Source organism: Oryzias latipes, chromosome 1, assembly GCF_002234675.1.
Source record: "Oryzias latipes chromosome 1, ASM223467v1".
Taxonomy (NCBI): domain Eukaryota; kingdom Metazoa; phylum Chordata; class Actinopteri; order Beloniformes; family Adrianichthyidae; genus Oryzias; species Oryzias latipes.
Window position 1 is genome coordinate 886,261 of NC_019859.2, and position 23,515 is coordinate 909,775.

The window sequence follows — 23,515 nt, forward strand, 5'->3', positions numbered from 1 at the left end:
GCTCTGAACCTTTTTTCTTCAATGATTTGTGATCTTCACTGGTGTCCATGGATTACATGAAATCTTTCCACCTTTATCCACCTTTGTCATGGTAGGGGGAACACCTCAATGGAAGGGGGGGGTCACCTGGACCCCATAGGATAGCACAGGCGTTACCACTGGAGACGTCCCCGGTGACGGTGAAACGAAAAACTCTTACCGTTCACGCCGCTAACGTGATTGTGGCGCACAGAAAAGCCTTTCGGCGCCAAAATGCGATATTTTGTGGGTGACGCTTTTGTCTGCGTCAGAGTTCTGTTCATTGAAGAGGACGTCAAATCTGGAGCTAAAGCTCCGCTGGTGAGACGTTAAGCTAGCGTGACCTGACTGACCTCTGGCAGCAGCTGTTTCAGTCGTAGTCCCGCCCACTTTTTATCTGTGGTTAAAAACAACCAGGAAGCAGCGGATTCTGTTCTGATCTGCCTCAAAGTCAGCTGTTCTAAGCCCCACCCCCAGCATTTCAAAACTTTATTGATTTCCACTGAACAGGTCGAGCAGTTCAGATTCAAAAGAGCCTTTTTCATGATTTCAAAATAAAATACCACAAACTCTTAACGATCGGGTCGACAGACAGAACCCGAGGTTCTGGCTCGTGAGTCTAGGAGATGCTTCAGGTCTGGAACTTTCTCCTGGAACCGAATCGAGTCCAGGTTCTCAGACGAGCCTCAGTGCCGTCCTGCAGTTCTGCCAGCAGGTGGCGTCTCTGCCGGAGCCGCAGGGAAGCCTGGATGTGGGTTTGATTCCCCACAGCAGAGCGGCAGCAGTCACAGGTTCATGGTTATAAACACAGAATGAAGGCGTGTGGCGCCTGCAGAGGCGGTGCGCCGCGGTGGAGCGGCCGTGTTTCCTGTCCGGCTCTGAACGCAGCACAAATATCCTCTTCCAGCGTTTCCTCGGGTCGTGACGGAGGAAACCGGAGCCTCATTTGTTTAAACCGCTCAGTGGAACACCTCTTTGTTCCACGCTGACATTCCTCGTAAATCTTCCGACCCTTTCACACGCCGCTCTCCAGGAACCAGGCGAGGTCTGGTGGAGGTCACCGCTCCGAGGAAGAGGAGGAGGAGGAAGGTCTGCAGAACCGCCAACAACAGGACTCTCTTCCTTCCAGCTGGAAGTCTGTTTCTGCTGAACGTCTGTCAGGTCTTTCCACAGACCTGATCCTGGTCTGTACGGGTCGCCTGGTCCAGATCCGGTCCTGGACAGCTGAGGGATCCTCAGAGACCCGAAACCTTCATCAGACACCAAACCTTCAGTCCACAGCGCCCTCTGCTGGACGTTTGTGGCATTGCTCTGAGCGGACCAGAGGAGGTGAAGATCTGACCGACTCCTTCCAGATCCACTCCTCCTCCTCCTCCTGAGAGGAGAACCCTGATCCAGAGTCACAGTTCAGACCTGCAACCTTCACCAGAACAGCGCCCCACCCCCCGCCCCCTCAGAAGGGGTTGATCCGCAGTCCGGTTCCGAGGGGGGAGAAGGGGTTGACCTTGGCCCACATCAGAGCGTCGTTCAAGGAGATGGCAGATTTGTTGTCCTCCAGCAGGAAGACGGGACCCTGAGGAGAAACATTGGGACCGGGTCAGAACACGGTGGCGGGTCAGAACACAAGCAGCGGGTCAGAACCAGCAACACCCACCTGGATCCTCTGTCCGGTGAAGCAGGACAGCTGAAGGTCCGAGTGGCTTGGCAGGTTGGATCCTGTCACGTAGTCGGCGCCGCTCAGAACCACAGCACCTGAGAGGAGAACGAGTCTGAGTTACGGCCCCCCATGACCCCCCCCCATGAGCCCCCCCATGAGCCCCCCCCCCATGAGCCCCCATCACTAAGCAGGCTGACATAAATGTTCATAAAGAAGCTGCTTCTGTCTCTGAGGAGCATCAGTCTGACCTTCATCCTCAGTCTGACCTTCATCATCAGTCTGACCTTCATCCTCAGTCTGACCTTCATCATAAGTCTGACCTTCATCATCAGTCTGACCTTCATCATCACCCTGACCTTCATCATCAGTCTGACCTTCATCCTCAGTCTGACCTTCATCCTCAGTCTGACCTTCATCATCAGTCTGACCTTCATCCTCAGTCTGACCTTCATCATCAGTCTGACCTTCATCATCAGTCTGACCTTCATCATCAGTCTGACCTTCATCATCACCCTGACCTTCATCATCAGTCTGACCTTCATCCTCAGTCTGACCTTCATCCTCAGTCTGACCTTCATCCTCAGTCTGACCTTCATCATCAGTCTGACCTTCATCCTCAGTCTGACCTTCATCCTCAGTCTGACCTTCATCCTCAGTCTGACCTTCATCATCAGTCTGACCTTCATCATCAGTCTGACCTTCATCATCAGTCTGACCTTCATCCTCAGTCTGACCTTCATCATCAGTCTGACCTTCATCATCAGTCTGACCTTCATCATCAGCCTGACCTTCATCATCAGTCTGACCTTCATCATCAGTCTGACCTTCATCATCAGTCTGACCTTCATCATCACCCTGACCTTCATCATCAGTCTGACCTTCATCCTCAGTCTGACCTTCATCATCAGTCTGACCTTCATCCTCAGTCTGACCTTCATCCTCAGTCTGACCTTCATCCTCAGTCTGACCTTCATCATCAGTCTGACCTTCATCATCAGTCTGACCTTCATCATCAGCCTGACCTTCATCATCAGTCTGACCTTCATCATCAGTCTGACCTTCATCCTCAGTCTGACCTTCATCCTCAGTCTGACCTTCATCCTCAGTCTGACCTTCATCATCAGTCTGACCTTCATCATCAGTCTGACCTTCATCATCAGCCTGACCTTCATCATCAGTCTGACCTTCATCATCAGTCTGACCTTCATCCTCAGTCTGACCTTCATCATCAGTCTGACCTTCATCATCAGTCTGACCTTCATCATCAGTCTGACCTTCATCCTCAGTCTGACCTTCATCATCAGTCTGACCTTCATCATCAGTCTGACCTTCATCATCAGCCTGACCTTCATCATCAGTCTGACCTTCATCATCAGTCTGACCTTCATCATCACCCTGACCTTCATCATCAGTCTGACCTTCATCATCAGTCTGACCTTCATCATCAGTCTGACCTTCATCCTCAGTCTGACCTTCATCCTCAGTCTGACCTTCATCCTCAGTCTGACCTTCATCCTCAGTCTGACCTTCATCCTCAGTCTGACCTTCATCATCAGTCTGACCTTCATCATCAGTCTGACCTTCATCATCAGTCTGACCTTCATCCTCAGTCTGACCTTCATCCTCAGTCTGACCTTCATCCTCAGTCTGACCTTCATCATCAGTCTGACCTTCATCATCAGTCTGACCTTCATCATCAGTCTGATCTTCATCATCAGTCTGACCTTCATCATCAGTCTGACCTTCATCATCACCCTGACCTTCATCATCAGTCTGACCTTCATCATCAGTCTGACCTTCATCCTCAGTCTGACCTTCATCCTCAGTCTGACCTTCATCATCAGTCTGACCTTCATCATCAGTCTGACCTTCATCATCAGTCTGACCTTCATCATCAGTCTGACCTTCATCACAAAGGTCATTAAAGCTGCAACAAACGCGACGCTCCAGATGACCTTCATGGATCATCTGATTCTGTTATCGTCCCTCGGTGGTTCTCCCCGTTTGATCCTTCTATCCATACGGACCATGGAGAACACTGAAGAACGTTCTACAGGGACGTTCTACAGAATTTCTAGGGAACGTTCAGATTACCGTGAGGCTCCCAATGATGGTGCCGCACAAACGCTTACCGGGTTCTGTCGGCTGGATTCTCCTCTGCAGGCAGCTGAACTCTTCCCTCTGATGTTCAGTCGGAGGTCTGCAAAACAGACAGTTGAGTGTGTATGCTGCAGACGCTGCAGATGCAGACGCAGATGCTGCAGACGCTGCAGATGCAGACGCAGATGCTGCAGACGCTGCAGATGCAGATGCTGCAGACGCTGCAGATGCAGACGCAGATGCTGCAGACGCTGCAGATGCTGCAGACGCTGCAGATGCAGAAACAGATGCTGTAGACGAAGCAGTCGCCTCAGATCTGTTTTTAAAAGTATCAAATCAAATGTTAAAATAATGAATAGAGCTTATAAATCCTCCTACGAGTTCATGTAGAACGAAGCTTTAAAATCACATTTCTAGTTTTAAGTGATGCTAAATCAGCTGCTGAAATAATAAAGTAGCAGAAAAAAAACAAAAGACTATAAAATAGAAACTATGGGATGTAAAAACTAAATGAAATGCTGAATAAGTTTGTGTTTTCAAATCTCTTCTGAAAAAGTTTCAGTGACTCCATCCTGAAAGAAACAGCAGAATATCGTCTGCGTAACAAAGAACATCTCAGTCTCTAAACCCAGAGGTTCTCTGGTATACGGTACCAGTACCGCCGTATACGGTACCGGTACCGTATACGGCGGTACCGGTACCGTATACGATAAATGGATGACGGTGCTTCATTTCAGACGCATCAATCACTTGTTTACTATTCAGTTCTAGCCAATCATTTTACCTTTCCAGCTTTTGTGGGCGGGCTCATATAAGAGTGAGTGTGGCTGTGGGGGTGGGCGGAGCCTCAGCCCCAAGTTTGGCTGTACTTTACAATGACAGACTAATTCAACAACCTGATTGGTCAGAGTAATCGGTCTGAAAAAATATGGTGGTGTGACGTACACGCCGTTGTTCTGTGCACAGGCCCTCCAGGCGTCCAGCTCCACGGACAGCTGCTCGATCTTCAGAGGAACGCTGACCTCCCTCCTCTTCATCAGCTGACTGAGAAAGGCAGAGATTTGGGGTCAAAGGTGAAGCAGCTGATCAGCACCAAGCAGAACTCGGGGACGGTTCTGAGTCAGATGAGGAAGCAGGTATGGCCTCCACACCTGGTGTACTCGTACAGAGCAGGAACGATGCTGGTGTAGTTCCTCCTGATGGCCAGCAGGGCTCCGATGTAACCACACAGGATCAGCAGCTCACTGCGAGCTCTGCAACACAACAGACACACAACGCTGACAACCAAGAGCTGCTCTGAAGAGCTCAGAAACATCTGCTCTGATTCTGCCCCAGGAAAGAAAACCTCCCAAATAAACATCTCTGGGACTCCAGGAGGAGAAAAGCGGGAAATGTTTGTACTCGGTCATCTTGGTCATGATCAGGCGCTCCGTCCGGATGTAGCTCAGCAGGTCCAGGATTGGATGGACGACGTCCACCGTCCAATCAGGTCCAACCAGCTGCTCTGTGGAACAAACGGGGTTTTCCATGAGCTCCGCCCTCTGTTTGGGTTCAGGTGTGTCAGAAAACCCCCACCTGAGCGTCATCATGTACCTTTAACGTGAGCGACCCCGATCTGCAGAGCACGCTCGGGTTCGGAGCTCAGCAGGTGGAGCTCCAGCGCAGAAAACAAATCTCCGTCCCTCAGAGCGTCTTCCGCCAAACTCCCACAATCCTCCGGGGCAGGAAGCCCACACTTCAAGCACAAACGGCGAGCGTTAGGAGCAGCAGAAGCTCTGTGATGATGTGAGCGTGCAGACGCCCACCTTCTGGTGGAGCTGCTGGATCTCTGCAGGACTTCCGGGGATGAAGGCGCACAGCTTGACCAGGAGGGCGTGGTTGTCGGGGATCATCTGCAGCAGGTCAGCGGACAGCGTCCTGAGCAAAGGACGGAACAGCGGCTTGAACCTCTGCCGGCCCCAGAACAAACAGTCTAATGTTGGAGAACGATTGGGTGTGGTACCTCAGGGGCCCAGCAGGGGGCAGCAGAGAAATGCTGGGAGGTTGTATTGGAACAATATCTGTGTCTCCATCCACTATAAAACTGCGTTAATTGGATTTTCAATAATTAATTTGCCTAATGGGAACACGAGAATTTAGAGAAAGTCGTGTTCATCCTAACCCTATATATTTGCACTTGGATGCCGGTTTTTGAGGCATTATTTACAAAACTGCAATGGAAAGACTCTTCCAATTAAACGAGTCGCATGACCAACAACCGGATGGCGATGCGCTTCCCGGTAGGCACTGGCGGTCTTGGGCGCTGCACAGCGGCGCCACCAGCGGTGCCACAGCGTCACACGGCTCATCAGAAGTTGAGCGTGTCGTGTGGGATTGTTGGATCCTCTGGAAAACCACCAACCGCCATCTCATCTGTAGCCCCTCCCACATGTGCGGAGCTCGCCGCTCCACGGTCTGTAGACGACGCCGACGTCTCCTTTGATAGGTGAGGATCACGGGCCCACCACGGGGGGGGGGGTCCTGAGCCCACTGCGCAGCCGGCTGACGCATGACTGCGCAGTCTCATGGATGGTCTGACAGCATCAGTGAGGAGTCTGCTTACAGAACGGAGGAGGAGCAGCTAGCAGTGGGGTGTACATCCCATAACCTACAGATCAACGTGGACTAAACCGAAGAAATGGTGATGGGCTTCAACCCCCACCACACTGCTGCAGTGGAGAAGGTCCACCGGTAGAGTTACTCTGCGACTCCTAAAAGGCCGTCCAGCGCTGCCTTACGTTCCCGTTGCTTAGCAACATTGTTCCATATTTAAAGTAAAGTATCCGGTTTTACATGAGCCGCGTTTCTTCAGCAGGTTTGAATTTTTGTTGATGTTTTTAGATTGATGGATAACCTCGAGCTTCTTCCGATCACTGGACAAGTTTCTTCGTTAACCGTTTACCATGTCGGGGGGGTCATGTACTTCCTGGCCAGCAGTTCCAGGCAGTAAGCTGTGCTCTGATTGGCTGCCTCTCCGAGGGCGACGCCCACGCTCGCGGCCAGCTCCAGCTCGTTCCCCCGGATCAGGCTGGACATGGCCAACTGGAACGGATCCCACATTTACCAACAGCCTCCGGGTGAACACGTGCACGCTCAGACGGCGCACGGCGGTACCTTCACGTTATCCACGGCCAGGTGGCAGCAGGCGGCCAGAACGGAGCACCCGTCCTGGAAGTACCACTCCGCCAGCTCCGTGCAGACGTCATGGAGGAGGCTGACGGCAGAAGAACACAGAACGTCAGAGAGACCCGGTCGGAGGGATCCGGGATCAGGCGGATCTCTGCCGAGGAGCAGAACTGGACACAGGATCCTCGATCAGACCTTCACTGATCAATCAGACCTTTACTGATCGATTAGACCTTCACTGATCGATTAAACCTTCACTGATCAATCAGACCTTTACTGATCGATTAGACCTTTACTGATCGATCAGACCTTCACTGATCATCTGATCGATCAGACCTTCTTGATCGATCAGACCTTCACTGATCATCTGATCGATCAGACCTTCTTGATCGATCAGACCTTCACTGATCGATCAGACCTTCTTGATCGATCAGACCTTCACTGATCGATTAAACCTTCACTGATCGATTAAACCTTCACTGATCGATTAAACCTTCACTGATCAATCAGACCTTCACTGATCAATCAGACCTTCACTGATCAATCAGACCTTCACTGATCGATTAAACCTTCACTGATCAATCAGACCTTCACTGATCAATCAGACCTTCACTGATCGATTAGACCTTCACTGATCGATTAAACCTTCACTGATCAATCAGACCTTCACTGATCAATCAGACCTTCACTGATCGATCAGACCTTCACTGATCATCTGATCGATCAGACCTTCTTGATCGATCAGACCTTCACTGATCATCTGATCGATCAGACCTTCTTGATCGATCAGACCTTCACTGATCGATTAAACCTTCACTGATCGATTAAACCTTCACTGATCGATTAAACCTTCACTGATCAATCAGACCTTCACTGATCAATCAGACCTTCACTGATCAATCAGACCTTCACTGATCGATTAAACCTTCACTGATCAATCAGACCTTCACTGATCGATCAGACCTTCACTGATCGATTAAACCTTCACTGATCGATTAGACCTTCAATGATCGATCAGACCTTCACTGATCATCTGATCGATCAGACCTTCTTGATCGATCGGTTGCTGCGTCTCACCTGTGGAACTGTTGTCTCTTGTCCGCGTCGTTGCTGGTGTTGTTGACGGCGGACGTTTGCGGCGCCCGGATGTTTCCCTCGCAGGCTCCCTGAACGCAGCGGATATTGATCAAAGTCTTCAGCGCTGGTCATCGGGCCCCTGTGGCCCCGCCCCCATACCTGTGCGATCAGGAGGGCCTCCAGCAGCTGTCCTCGGCGCGTGAAGAACGTCACCAACTTTTGCACGTCTCCGGTAGCGATGCAGAACGGGATGGCGTCGTCGTTGTCCTCGTCCATCAGCTGGTCGGCTCGTCTGCAGACGGCGGGAAAACGTTCAGGATCCGATCAGGAGAAAATCCAAAGGTGTGATGATGGGAGGCTGACGGCAGCTTCACCTCTGCATGAGCTTCTTCCAGTACTTCATGGAGACGCCAGGCGCCACAGATAGCGCCTTCTCCCACTGAAACACACACAGCCATCAGGCTCCGCCCTCTCTCCATGGACTTAGAGTCAGCGCTGGTTTCAGAGGGTCACTGAAGGCATCACGGACCTGTCCCAGCTCCACCATCAGCTCGCAGTACCTCTGGATCTGCCCCAGCCTCAGGTGGATGTCCGCCGCCTCCTTCAGGCGCTCCTCTTTGCTGGGAGCTCCGATTCCTCCTCCAAACTTGGACATCTTGACGATGGTCAGCTCCTGAGCCTCCGACTGAGACGGGGGGAGGACGGATGGAAACCGCGTCAGCGCTCACTTCACGGACAGACAAACCGCTTGGGGCTCTAATCTGTCAGAAAACTAACACACTTTCAAAATAAGAGCACAACTTCCTCCAGAATAAAGCTCAGGCCTCAGATTCAACACCATTATTAAAAATGTCTGTAAAGGATCGGAGAGCATTTCCCATGAGGCCTTTCTGTCCCCCCAGACACGCCCCTGGATCACGTGTTCACGGTTTTTCATCCTTTTCACCCAAACAATGTTAAAATAAACGTGTCACTAGATGATGTTTGGACTGACCAGTCTAATAGAAAACACAAGAATAACTGCTCTGTTGATCCGATTGACGTGTGAGGGGCGGGGCGTGCAGCAGTGCATCGTGGGTGTGTGGCTGGCTGACCGTCTTAAACTTCAGCAGGTGCTTCATGTGCATCACTCCTTTGCTGTAGCTGGGCGGCAGCAGCGAGTCGTCCTGACCGTTGTTGACGAACACCAAGTCCCACAGGTTGGTGCTGCCCCCTGGAGGCTGAAACACATTTACGCGCTCAGCTTCGCTCGCCATGCTCAACCTTCACGCCTCAAAGGGGGGGCGTGCAAGTCTTCCTCCTTCATCCTCACGCCGTTCCGGCGCCAAACCCAAATGCAACAACTCCCGACAGAAAGATGAAAAACTATACATAAATAAAACCAAGACTGTGAAAAGATGAACCAACAAACACTTTCAGGTTGTTGTATTTGGGTTTCTGAACTGCTGGACACAATCTGGCAGCAAAATCTGCTGGACTAAAATATGAAAATCAGCAAAGCAGCAGTTTAGCAGACGGTGGTTGTTCTGTTTGGGTTCAGAGTTCAATATTATTTACGGCAGAAATCCTCTTTAATGCTTCTAGAGCTTCACAACCGTCACGTCTGCAGGGAGTCGACATGAAGCCAGAAAGGACTCCAGCTGGAGACATCCTCTAGGTTCCACAAAGGTCAGGGAGGAACCTTCCTCCAGGTTCCTCCCTGACCTTTGTGGAACCTCTGTGCAGTTTTCAGGCTTTGAGAAAGCAGCTCCAGAACAGGTCAAATACCGAGAAGCACTCGGAGAACCAGCGCAGCTTCTTGTCCCTGACGTCCCCGCTCAGCTTGTCCAGCTCCTGCTTCACGTCTCTGGAGACTTTCCCGCACAGCAGCGGCGGCGCGCCGGGAACCATGGCGATGTCTGCAGAGACGGAGCCGGCGTGGTTATTCCGGCCGCCGCAGCCGGGAGCTGCAGGTCCAGAACCTCACCTGTGTTCCCGATGACCTTCTCCCACGGCTGCTCCGTGAGAACGTTGAGCAGAAGGGGCGAGATGAGCGGCGTGAGCGACCACAGCCGCACCGTGCTGTCCCTGCTGCAGCTCGCCATGGTGAACGGCCGGCTCTGGTGGCACGTCAGACCTTCACAGGTGAGAGCAGAGGGTGAACACCTGAGCTGCAGCTGCTTCACCTCAGTTCCTGAGGTTCCAGAGCGCCCCCCCCCTTACCTTCACTTCACTACAGTCAAGTGTCGAGTGTCAGCGTGAAGCTGCTTTTTTCCACGCCACAACCCACCGCTGTTAGGATCGTTTGAGGAGCGTCTGTCACTTCCTGTCATTGAGCACAGCTCGGGTGCTAAAGGGTTCACTCATTTAACGCCAAAAAAACTCAGCTGTGCGTGTTCAAAAGGGTTTTCGGAAACTAAAATGGTTTACAATCTCAACCCTGATTGGTTTGAACCGAGTTCTAGGGGAACCCTTTGGTCCAAACAGGAGGTCCGTCTGATCGGGTGTTAAAACTTTGTTTGTCCCCAAACCCCTGAAGGACCGCCCCCTCTGCCGTGTCTCACCGTAAACGTCCGCTCCGTGGTCGTACGCCGTATCCAGACACGTCCCGTCTCTGGTGTCCCAGACTCTGATGGTGTAATCCCAGGATCCTTCAAACAGACAAACTGTCTCTTAAGTCCGGCAGACCCAGAATCCCAAAATTTAACATAAAAGAAATAGATCAAAGTCAAAGGGCTGAAGTCATTGAGTGGTAACTATTGCCCTTCGTGTTGAGCTTTGAGTGGAAAGGCTCTTTGGTCTGGAGGGTTTTGAACCCAGAATCCTCCGTTCTTGTGGCACATGGATGACCACTGAGCTGCTCAAAGAAGGGATGGATTGGTTCTCGTTTTTCTTTTTTGTGCAGCTCCTCAAACTTGTTGAGGGGCTTATTTCCATCCACAGAAGTTTCCACTCAGAACCCGTTGGACCCCCTGAACCTGAGGTCAACTCTACCTTTGAGGCAGAACCTTCAGAGGTGTTTACCGGAAATGAGCAGGTACGGAACCTCGGTGTTCCACATGAGGCCCCGGACCGGAGCCGTGTGACCGCTCAGCACGTTGATGCAGGCGTCCTGCGTGTAATCCCAGATCCGGACGGTGCTGCAAAGGAACAGAGCGGTCCTCACCGTCTCCTCTACCACCATCTAAGCAGCATTCTGGATCTGTGGGACTCACCCGTCGTCTGATCCGGAGCACAGGATGCCCTCTCTGAGGGGAGACCAGCGCACGTGGAAAACCTTTGCCAAGTGTCCCGTGAAGACCTTCAGAGGCTGGTCTGAGCTGGTGGCCAGGTAGTACACTCGCACGTTCTTATCCTCGCAGCCCGTGGCGATCATGTCCCTGAAGACGAGTGAAAGTTCAGAACCAACCGGTGTCTCGTGAAGATCCAGTTCAACTACAAGAAGTCCTCTTTCTAAGTTTAGAACAAGGAACCCCTGAAACCCCAGCCTGTAACCCTTTGAAACAAGGACCGCAGACTGAGAACGGAAACAGAGATCGCAGACATTGGACGCAGACAGAGAAGTTGCAGACAGTAATTGTAGACTGAGACTGCAGACAGAGGTCGCAGGCGGAAGTCGCAGACTTTTTTATGTTCCTTTTTTACCTTGGACCGTTTTTGGGACTTAACGTACTTAAAATAATTTCAGTAGAACTGTCTGAGTTGTGAATGCTTTGTCAGTCAGTGTTGATCAAACTTGATCAGGGGCCTCATTTAGAAACGTTGCGTACACACAAAAGAAGGCGTACGCCACTCTCTACGCAATAATTGAGATTTATAAAAAGCAAACTTGAGGGGAAAATGTGCGGTCCTTCATTCAAGCTCTGACCCAGGCGTACGCACAAAAACGGGTGAAATGAGAAACGGCGACACCGTCGGCAGATAGAAGAAACACGTGAAAGACGGACAGACAGATGCATTAATTGTCCACTGGGGAAAGTTGTTTTCATAGTAAAACATTTCTTCATAAGCTATGGAATTATGGTATTCATGCATTTGCCTTTAGTTTGTTTTATTTTTGATAAAACAATGTATGGCGTATGTCTCAACCATTCAGAAAGCAACAAGAAATTACTGTAATTTCCGGACTACAAGCCGCTACTTTTTCCTGCGCTTACAGCCCTGCGGCTTATTCAGTGACGCGGCTAATTTATGGATTTAATTAGCGGCCGCCATGTACGTACTTTCGATCGAACTCAGTGAATAGTTTGTATTCTCTATCTAACACCAAGCACAAGACATTTATATTCAACACACCTCTAAGCAGCCAAACAGCATGGACCTCACTTCAGGTCTTAGACACTTCAGTCATGGTTCAACAAAATGAAACACGCATGCCCGGCCGCATCCCAGAATCCTTTGGGGCCATTAGACCCAACGTGCACCAGATCGCCGTTACAATATGATGAAGCTTTCAAGTTAAAAGCAATCGTTAAAAGCAGCGTGAAAAAGTCCACCGTCACCAACGGGTTTGGAAAAGCCGGTTTGCTGCGTGACGGAGAGAACAGCGCATGGAGTGAATTTACACTCCATTTACGGTTTCTAAGGAAACTTTGCTTTGAAAAACTCACAGCCTCCATGTGAGCTGGAGACATCTTCTCCTGCTGATTGAGCTGCGGGGCCGATGGCAGTCTGAAGGCTCCCACACGTAACAACGCACCCGCCCCTCATACACAAAACGTACAGTATTAAGTCCGATTGCTTTGCACAGAAACGATTTGCTCCGTTCACCGGCGCAATGGGGACGAAGTTTTCCTCCTTGAAGCCGCCCAGGCCAGAGGTGTCGGAGTAGATAGGAAGGGGAGACAAGGAGCGCGCGGGGCGGGAGCGGAGCGCAGAGGCTTCTGAATTCAGACGTACGCGCCGCGCTGAGGCGCGCGCTTTTCAGTCGCCGCTGCTGTATTTTACCGGTGTGTTTTTTAACCAGCCCTGTTACTCCCATAACGCTGCTGCGACACAAGCGGAAGGAGAGCTGTACCCGTTCACCCCTCCATGCACTGCTGCTGCTCATTCTTAAACACGTACAACAGAATGGCGAGCCGGGCATTGGCCCCGCCTTTAGCCCCTAAGACTCATGGGAAATGTGGAATCGCGGATGTAAATTTCCTCATTATACCTGAGGGATGTAATGTTGATTATATGGTTACTGTTTGTAATTTTATGTATGATACCTAGATTGTCAATAAGTAAAAAAAAAATGAAATAAAAACACCATAACTGAGGAACTTGTGAACAGAATAGAGGTCCATGTTGTTTGACAGATGTCGATACATTCAAATACATGAGCCTGAGGCAAAGCTGGAACCACCCACAATGTGCTAAAGAATTGCTCTCACTCTGGGATTCAGGACGTGATCTGTCAGGATGACAATATCGCCAAACACAAGTGCGGCTTGTACTCTGACGCGGCTTGTGTATGTAGAAAACTAATTAAACACATGAAAATGGATGGGTGCGCTTTGTAGTCCGGAATTTACGCTACATTTGCGCTGAACAGTTTCCCATTTCCACGTGGATTATTACCGACATCTGTAGCTTGTCAGATTTAATTAAATGGAGGGAAATAAAATGCCCCATCACAATGCGTAATGACGCACAATGGCTGATCTTGCGCTCTTAGAAGATGTGGCAAATGGAAGAATTCGGAGTGAACGCATCTTTAGACAGCAAGGAGACTTGCTGGCAAACGAGGACGAGTGGCTTATGAGCCGGTTCCCACTTCCTCCAGCCGTCCTGTTGGAGCTTTTGGGGGGGTGTCACCCGGTGCATCTGCCGTATCGTTGTTCCCCTGCACCTCAGTCACCACTCGTCTTTAAAGGCATTCCCCAATAATTGCCGCCAGTCTCTCATCAAGGGGTCAGCTCCGGTGCCCCCCCACCCCCCACCCGTGGCAGACACACTCTGGCGATGCAGCGCCAGAGGTTTTTTTAGCCTCGACTTTGATGTCCGACCATTTCTTTTTCATTTCGGCCACGGTCCGAGGTTGTGAGGCTACAGCATTAACGGCGTCTGCCGCCGTCTGCCACTCACGTGCCTTTTTGGCATTAGTAATGCCCACACTGTGCCCTCCAAACAACATTATTCTCCTCTTTTCCACCTCGTCAACGATAACTTTTACTTCACATTGAGTGAAGTTACGTTTTTTTGATTTCCTCTCTGTGTTTGTGCCATGATTTAGCAAGCCATGAATATTCATTTGTGGGCGTTTCACGGACTATTTATGGGCAACTATGGGCGTGTCATGAAGCCGCAAAAGCTGCGCTGCATTTAGAATTGGTTGTGATTTATTAAGGGAAAGATGCGTAGGATGTGCGTGCGCACGGTTTTATAAATCCAAATATTTCTGTGCGTACGCACGTCCTCTGTTTCATCCGTACGCCACTTCTGACGCAAATCCTACGCAAAGTTTTAGAAATGAGGCCCCTGAAGATGTTCCTTTGTGTTCTGCGTCTGCTGCCCACCACCTGAACCAGGTGAAATGGACTGAGGCAGATGGAAAAGGAGCAGGACCCCTGCCTCTAAGAACTGGACACTCGCTCTAGTAAGTGTCCAAACGGCCTGAATCTGACTAGAACTGGGCCTCCTGGGCAGTAACTGGTGCTGTTTTGATGATCCGGGTCTTACTTGTTGTTCTGGCTCCAGTCGCAGCCGAACACGGCAGCCGGGTGTTTGTACTTGTGCAGGATCTTCCCATCGATGGTCCGGATGATGCTGCATCACAAGGTCAAACTGTCAGTGGCTCTCCACGAAGGCGGAACCGTCCAGAACCTCAGCGGGCCAGACTGACCAGAACCCGTCTCCACTGCAGGTGGCAATCCTCTTGGAGTCCTTGTGGCTCCAGGAGATGCAGAAGATCCCGTTCTTCCCGTGCTGCAGGAACACACAGGATTGAACTCTACCGCTTTCACAGGACCGCAGACACTAAGGTCAATCGTTCTTTGAAGAAACCTCGTTGAAGCGCGTGATGATCTTCCCTTTACGGACGTCCCAGATGAACGCTCCGTTCCGAGACGTTGCTCCGGCGATGCAGTTTAGGTCTCCTAGGAAACAAACAAACGGACGATGGCGGGATGGAGCTCAGCAAACAGCAGCTGTGATGATGGTTCTCTTCCTTTCATCTCAGTTTAAAGACTTTCCTTGATTGAAATGATAGGAAACCGTCATCCTTTGGTTAAACTCAAACCGTGCCAAATGCATCTAAAAACTGTTGAATATGAAAAAGTTCACACATGTACCACAAATGTCCCATAAAATCCTGGAACATAACCAGGATGCATGTAACACATTTTACCAAATCAGCTTCCAGCCTCTTTCTGTAAACGTTTTGAATTAAACCTGGACTCTCACATGGTGTTTTTAGCACCGTTTCAAACGGCGCTGTGCAGCAGCGGCCCGTTAACATTGCAATGGTGTTTCCATACCTGGAGCCCAGGACAGCGAGTAGACAACGCCCTCGTTGCCGGGGGAGGTGTTGACCGCCGTCAGCGTGTTTGTGTCCCAGATTTTGATGGTTCCATCAAAGCTGGCGGTGGCCAGCAGGTTGGGGTCGTCAGGCTTGAACTTGCAGTCGAATATGGTTTCCACATGACCCTGACAAGAAGGGAGGAGTCAGACATGAAGATGCAGGGGGGGCGCTCCTGAGCGCGTGCAGAGTACCAGGTCTCGTAGGAAGTCCCATTTCTTGGCGCCCATGTCATAAAGCCCCACCCCCCCGTCCATGAAACAGCAGACGGCGTGGCCGGGGGGCAGAGAAAAAGAGCGGTTCTGAGACAGGGTTGGGGGGGGCACGGCCTCGCTGGTGGAGCTGGTGTGCTGGCTCTTACTGGGAGAACTGGAGCTCTGAGCTGCAGACACAGAGGGCGGGGCTTCAGCCCACAGCTGGGTAACGTTGACACATGATGACAAGAAGCCGCATCTAAACTTTAAACATAAATGAATGTTTACGAAACCAACAGAAAATTTACGTCATTTCTATCTAATCTAAAGGCAACAGCCTTCAAACAGACCTGAACCTTTTGAAATCTGTCCTCCTAACATCATAGCAGCAAAGAACCAAACCTGATGTTCTCCCAGCAGGTCTGCTTGATCCATGGAATTCTGAGACTCCTACCTTTTTTGGTGAGCGGGGAGTGAAGAACGTGCAGGGCGTGGAACCCGGTCTTCTTCAGCTTGAAGCTGTCTAGCGGTGTGGAGCGAGACACGTTCCAAACTCTCAGCACGCCGACCTGTGAGTCTGACACACCGCAAACACGTCACGCGTCCGAACCCTTCCCGTTGGGAAGACAAGTCCTTACCTCCGGTGATAAACATGCCGGGCGCCGAAGGAACCCAGGCCAGACACTGAACCGAGGCTGCAGCCGAGGGAAAGCAGAAGGACGTAATGCAGGTCAGCGCCTCGCTGTCCACCAGACGGATGCCGTTATGGACATTAGACACTAAGAGGGAGACAGGTGAGATTCAGGGAGAACGTCAACCTGAAGAACTAATGACTGCCTGAAGAACTAATGTCTACCTGACTGAAGAACTAATGTCTACCTGACTGAAGAACTAATGTCTGCCTGACTGAAGAACTAATGTCTACCTGACTGAAGAACTAATGTCTACCTGACTGAAGAACTAATGTCTGCCTGACTAAAGAACTAATGTCTGTCTGACTGAGAAACTAATGTCTACCTGACTGAAGAACTAATGTCTACCTGACTGAAGAACTAATGTCTACCTGACTGAAGAACTAATGTCTGCCTGACTGAAGAACTAATGTCTGCCTGACTGAAGAACTAATGTCTGTCTGACTAAAGAACTAATGTCTGCCTGACTAAAGAACTAATGTCTGTCTGACTGAGAAACTAATGTCTGCCTGACTGAAGAACTAATGTCTACCTGACTGAAGAACTAATGTCTGCCTGACTGAAGAACTAATGTCTACCTGACTGAAGAACTAATGTCTACCTGACTGAAGAACTAATGTCTGCCTGACTAAAGAACTAATGTCTGTCTGACTGAGAAACTAATGTCTACCTGACTGAAGAACTAATGTCTACCTGACTGAAGAACTAATGTCTACCTGACTGAAGAACTAATGTCTGCCTGACTGAAGAACTAATGTCTACCTGACTGAAGAACTAATGTCTACCTGACTGAAGAACTAATGTCTACCTGACTGAAGAACTAATGTCTGCCTGACTGAAGAACTAATGTCTACCTGACTGAAGAACTAATGTCTACCTGACTGAAGAACTAATGTCTGCCTGACTAAAGAACTAATGTCTGTCTGACTGAGAAACTAATGTCTGCCTGACTGAAGAACTAATGTCTGCCTGACTGAAGAACTAATGTCTGCCTGACTGAAGAACTAATGTCTACCTGACTGAAGAACTAATGTCTGCCTGACTAAAGAACTAATGTCTACCTGACTGAAGAACTAATGTCTGCCTGACTGAAGAACTAATGTCTACCTGACTTAAGAACTAATGTCTACCTGACTGAAGAACTAATGTCTGCCTGACTAAAGAACTAATGTCTACCTGACTGAAGAACTAATGTCTACCTGACTGAAGAACTAATGTCTGCCTGACTAAAGGGCAATGTGTGTGAACATGTGTGTGTGAACATGAATAGAGTGTGATAGTAAAGCACAAACGAAGTTCGTAAAGTATTTAAAGATCCTGTTTGGTAAAAAACGATAAGAGGATCTGTGAGTTATACACGTGTCAGAAGATTTTTTTAAACAGATGAAAAACAAGTTATTTTTTGTAAACCAGAATTATCTAAACCTTCAGGTATTTCTGTCTTTCTTTAAAGTAACAACGTTCACTTAAATAAGAAAACAGACGTTTGTATTCAGATGTTTCCTGATGTCTTCTAAGCTCTTTTTATGGCTGTTGTAGAGCAGATCATTAAACAAATTGATTCATTCCAAGTTGTCTCCCTGAAATGACCTTTGACCCACAGTCTGACCTAGTAAGTAGTCAGATGACAGAAGGTCCCACTCCAGAGCGCTGACCGGGTCCTCCTCGTCTGTCCCTTCCAAGGACTCGGGCCGCAGCACGTGCTTCTGGCTTTTGCTGCCTGAACAGAAAGCAGAGGTCAGAGGCGGTGACCTCTGTGACCGACGCCCGTCAACCCTGTTCCCAACCTGGCTGGAAAACCGACAAACTTCCGTCCGTGTGTCCGAACACCAGCTTGCCCTTCTTGGTTGGGTGCCACCGGAACAGACAGATGTCGGACAGAAAGGAGTGCGCCTCTTTATGCACGGTGACCCCCGGGTCAGGGTCCCTGTAGGCCCAGACGTACAGAGGACCTCGCTGGGAGACGAAGGCCACCCCATCCGTAGAGTTCCAGCACCAACTGACAGACACGGGAATGCCTGAGGAAGACGAGGCAGAAAACATCTCAAGAGTGTGTCTCAGGGTTTCAATGAAACTTCAAACTGAAGGATCACTCACGGGGGGCGGGGCCCCAGGCCGGTCTGCTCACCTTTAGTGTTGTCCAGTCTTGCCACGGCCTTCTTTTCTGCCACATTCCAGACGATGAGCAGGTTATCGGCAGACGCCGACGCGAACAAGTCCAGGTTGTCGGGACACCAGCTGATGGCTGTGATGGTCTTCTTGTGCTCAGACATGATGGACCTCAGCTTGAACTGGTTGTACTGCTGGTCCAGCTGACGGGGGGGGCACACAGACGTTCTACGTTTTATAGTTTGTTCTTCAGGTTCTTCTGTGATTGTAGTTCTCCTGCTTTCAAACATTTCTACATTTTCTGATTCACATCATTCTGTTCTGTCAGGACAGTTCATCTGATCAATTTAGCCTTGATAAACTATTATTCATGAATTACTGAGCCACTGATGCCATTTTCTGCTCTGATTATACAGTTTTTGAGCGATGTGGTTGGACTTAGGTTTTCCTCCTCCTAAGGATTTCTAAGCAATCACAGAGAAACTGTTGGATGGATGGATGATGGATGGATGGAGAATGGATGGATGGATGGAGAATGGATGGAGGTGTAGGAGTCTCTTGGGTAGGGGATTAATGAAGAACATTCTGTGATTTAACCTTCTTCTGCTCTTTGATGGTCGTTCTTTTAGGGTCACAGCTTGACGTCTGGCTGATGTCTTGCCAACCATCAAACGCTCTTCCTGCTACGTTTTCACGATAAATATCTAGATCAGTGTTTTTCTACCTTCAACCTCATTGTGCGCCGAGATGCTGTCACTTTAACCCAATGCATCATGGGAGATGTAGTGATGTCAGACAGACTCTCTTCTATGAGCTTCATGGTTTTGTTCTCTTGTTCCACGGTCTGACACCGGATTCTGTGGAAAGCTACACCGCTAAAGACGAGCTTTAGCTGGTATTTCTGTTGGACCTGAGAGACTTTATGAGCAGAATTAAGAACAAGGAAGTGAAGACTTTAACCACTTCTGATTGGTCAGACTGATGACATGTGATTAAGCCTCCAAGAATGATTGGTGGAGACAGTCAAAGGGGCGGGACTTTCCAGAAAATGGCTTTAGTTGCAGTTAAATCGCGGTACCGTCATTCTTATCAAAATGTCTTTAATAGTATCAAATAAACAGAAAGAAAAAAGTATTTTCTGATCTTTCATATTCTAACTACTCAGTGTTTTATCAGGGCCTGTTTGGATGAACAGAGAGCTGATATCCTGGAGATGGAAAATGTTTTTAGATCAGTTAATGGGTCATTTCCCACGGCACACCTGGCCACTGGTTGAAAAACACTGATCTAGAAGACCTCGACCAGATATATTTGCTTTGTCAGCGTCTGTGGATCCGTTAGCGTGTTCAGACAAAGACGGCAGAACACGTGTGGGCATTTTTTGAGGACAAAAGAACCTGAACATGAGCTTTTCATCCATTATCTTCATTATTTTTAATAGGATGTTTTTCCTTTAGTTGTCAAACTACAGCAGGAATGACAGATTAAGCTGTATAGCAAAGCACGGTGGTGGAGGGTTGATGAGATGGGCTCTTTCTGCTGTCACTAACTGAACCATGAAGTCTTGGGAATCCATCCTTTCTGGATTTTAGAGTCACACAAACATGCTGTTGTTGATTAAAGATTATTCAAATTCTGCATATCATGGAGGGGGGGGGGGGGGTAGCCCCCCCAGCACCAACCCTTGTGTGTGGGGAGGGGTGGGGTTACCTGGTAGATGTAAATGGCCAGAGTGGCGCAGTAGGCAAAGCGGTCTCCACTCGCTGCGCACACGTCTTTGTTCCAGGGCTGACAGCCGGCCGCCAGCAGCCCCACCTGCTTCACTTTGGCCATCCTCACCTGTGACACACACACACACACAGGTGAGCCTGCCTCTGCTACACACCTGACAGCGTCCAGTTCCTGATTTCCTTCCTGGATCACACAGACGGGTAAGAGGATTAAGAGGAGGATTGAAATAATCTCTGCTGTGATTGGTCAGAACAGCTGCTTATCTGTGGTTACCGTGACGACCATCTGATAACTGTCTGCTGTTCATCACTTCTAAGGTTGAAAATGTGTCTCGAGTTCTGTCAGCTCTTGAAAAAACCCGAGAATTTAAAAACCCTAAACCTTTCACATGTATCATAATTGCAGCTCATTTCAAAATATGGAGAATATCTGCTATTTTTGAGGTGGATGGACATTTTTGTAAGTTTTTATTAAAGTGACATCAGTTCAATTCTGTCTTAAATGTTGCATCAGGTGTGTTTTTAAATACTCCACCAGATTAAGAATGACTAACAACGTTAGAGTTCAAAGGTCAAAGTCATTAAAGGGTTCAGTAATGTTCCTCTGAAAATAAACAATCAGTTAGCATGCTAATGCTAGCATCTGTTAGAGCTCCGCCGCTTGGTTTACGGTGGAGGGGTTTCTGACGGCCTGAGCCTCCTGCTGCCTCCATCGAAGCGCCTGCTGCTGCACCTGCTGCTGTTCCTGCTGCTGCTGTTCCTGCTGCTGCTGCACCTGTTGTTCCTGCTGCTGCTGTTCCTGCTGCTGCTGTTCCTGCTGCTGCACCTGCTGCTGTTGCTACTGTTCCTGCTGCAGCTGCTGCTCCTGCTGCAGCTGCTGCTGCACCTGTTGTTCCTGCTACTGTTCCTGCTGCACCTGCTGCTGTTCCTGCTGCTGTTGCTACTGTTCCTGCTGCAGCTGCTGCTGCACCTGTTGTTCCTGCTGCTGCTGTTCCCGTTGCTGCTGTTGCTGCAGCACCTGCTGCTGTTCCTGCTGCTGCTGTTCTTCTGCTGCACCTGCTTCTGCATCCGCTCACAGTTAGCAGTTTAAAGGACACATTTCCATGTAAATCGGCGGATTTGCACCTGACTGGACCGACTGGCGCTAACGGCTCCTCTGGTGTTTGAAGGTCGGCTTTGAAGCAGGATTCTCGCCGTCTGAGTGGCGTCTTCCCGCCGCCTCTTTAGAGATAATCGCTGCCACGCCTCTGTTTCAGATGCAGTGTCCTCCTGAAACCGCCATCATGACAGGAAGAGCCGCTTAGCGGGAAAGTGTCCAGTCAGAGGAGCAGCAGCTGGGTTCTGGTTCTGTCTGAAGAACAGCTGAGAGGATCTGGGTTCTGGTTCTGTTGGAGGTTTATTGTAAGCATGGATTACCAACAGAAAGGCTGAAGGGGTGTAGTGGTCAGCACCCTCACTTCACAGAGAGAAGGTTCTGGTTCAAATCCCAGCTCATGTTCTCCAGCTTCCTCCAACAGTCCAGAAACCCGGTTCAGTGGTGACCTTAAATAACCTCTTAGGAAGGAACGGGTCTCTGTGATGGGGATGGGGGGGGGGGGTCCCCTGTGACCTGCACCTTCAAAATGGGAAACACCTCTGCACTGTAACCTCCCTCACATCAGCTGTCAGCCCGGGTCACCGGCAGTTTCTCCCGGTTTTACTGTGTTAACCGGGAATTTTCCGGTTTACGCCGCACGCGCTGCTGGTGCGAACACAGACGCTGAGTCTCATATGTAAATGAGCGCGCGGCCAGCAGACCTCTCCCCCGCGCGCATCAGGAGCACGCGGAAGGTTTCAACAGGTTTCCGCCGCGCGCACATGAATCCGAGGCACTGCGCGATCACCCCCCCCCCCCCTTCTTATCGGCGGGCTAACGTTACCCGCGAGGTCCTCGTGCGTGTCGTTTACCTTCTCACCGTCTGCGTTCGCAGGCTCGTGCGCGCTGGACAGCTCCGAGGTGCTGAAACGGCTCGTGCTGACCGTCGTCCGCGCGGGCCAGACTGCAGAGACGGCTGTGATTGGTCCACAGAACCGCCTTTCGTGTTCCGCGTTGGCGGTGCGGGCCGTCAGTCAAATGACGTCATCGGAACCAGAACCTTTAGGTGCGTTTGACCGCCGACATTAAAACCAGATCCAGAACTTCAGAACGAGAAAACTCCAGACAAGGAGCGGGCTTGGTTCTTCCAGATGATTTTTTTATTTTTATTTATTTCTACATGTTCTACATAGTCATTAATATGTGGAAATAAACATGATAAAACAGTAAATAGAATGAAATGAGATCAATTAGAGTAGAACAGAGACAAAGAACATGATGAAGTCATTATGGTTCTAATGTTCAACGATCATCTGTTTGTTAAATGACAGTCAGCCGTCACCTGCAGCAGCAGAAACCAGTTTAATGTCCGTTAAAACCTGTCCGTTTGTGATTCACTCAACTTTCTAAACCGTATCACCAAAGTATCGTCTCATCTGCTTTAACTCACGTATGACCCGTCATACCGTCCCATTCCTGACCCCCAGAGTTCAGTACGATGTCCTCCACCTCCTGCAGCTTCAACTCCTCTGGGAATGATGTCCACAAGGTTGAGGAGCGTTTCCAGGAGTCTCTGACCTTTCCTCCAAAAGGTCATTGGTGAGGTCACACCAATGGTGAGGTGGTGGAGAAGGCCTGGCTGTCAGTCTCTGCTCTAATTCCTCCTAAAGGCGTTCTATGGGGTTCAGGACTCTGTCCTCCATGTCTTCATGGACCTCTCTTTGGTCACTGCTGCTCAGTCATGGTGGAAGAGGAAGGAGCCGCTCCAAACTGTTCCCTCAAGGTTGGGACCATGGAATTGTCCAGAATGTCTTGGTGTCCTGAAGCATTCAGAGTTCCTTTCACTGGAACTAAGGGACCAAACCCAAAAAAACAAGCCCACACCATGATTCCTCCTCCACCAAATTTAGCACCTGCCGTCCCAAATGTACCGTTGTCTCTGGAGCCTCTGACTGCAGAAAGTCGGTGACCTCTTTGACCTTCAGTGTCCTCTGACCCCTCTCCATCAGGTTACGTGGTCGACCACTGAGCCGCTGTTGCTCCCAAACTCTTCCATGTTGTTCTGATGGATTTCATCGGTGGATCTGCTGCACAGGTGGTGTCCTGTGACGTTTCCACGCTGGAACTCTCTGAGCTCTGTCACTAATGTTTGTTCAACAGTCTGCATGTCTGAGTGATGATTTCATGACACCTGTGGTCAGGCCAGGTGAGGGGGACA

At 49.8% G+C, this 23,515-nt stretch overlaps 1 protein-coding gene across 5 annotated transcripts; it reads right to left on the reverse strand.

Annotated features, from left to right (window-relative positions):
* Positions 1-446: 446 nt before the first annotated feature.
* Positions 447-22,284, reverse strand: wdr17 (WD repeat domain 17). Of its 5 annotated transcripts, XM_023953831.1 has the most exons (33): positions 22,170-22,266; positions 21,348-21,491; positions 20,203-20,331; positions 18,512-18,695; positions 18,171-18,401; positions 17,993-18,103; positions 16,330-16,470; positions 16,146-16,268; positions 15,692-15,879; positions 15,457-15,625; positions 14,984-15,075; positions 14,823-14,905; positions 14,660-14,746; positions 11,212-11,376; positions 11,021-11,136; positions 10,561-10,647; positions 9,984-10,133; positions 9,785-9,915; positions 9,112-9,237; positions 8,547-8,702; positions 8,392-8,456; positions 8,177-8,309; positions 8,018-8,106; positions 6,929-7,028; positions 6,717-6,856; positions 5,581-5,692; positions 5,369-5,510; positions 5,177-5,279; positions 4,927-5,028; positions 4,721-4,819; positions 3,808-3,875; positions 1,673-1,770; positions 447-1,591 (listed from the first exon to the last, which is right to left on the reverse strand). In XM_023953831.1, exons 3-33 carry the CDS (start codon positions 20,323-20,325, stop codon positions 1,472-1,474), a joined length of 3,834 nt encoding a protein of 1,277 aa, XP_023809599.1. In that variant the 5' UTR covers positions 20,326-20,331; positions 21,348-21,491; positions 22,170-22,266; the 3' UTR covers positions 447-1,471. The 5 variants fall into 5 exon arrangements, 4 of the variants coding, with proteins under 4 accessions (XP_023809599.1, XP_023809598.1, XP_023809600.1 ...); XM_023953830.1 differs by lacking the exon at positions 21,348-21,491 and having other exon boundaries at positions 22,170-22,284; XM_023953832.1 differs by lacking the exon at positions 21,348-21,491 and having other exon boundaries at positions 22,178-22,264.
* Positions 22,285-23,515: the final 1,231 nt, after the last annotated feature.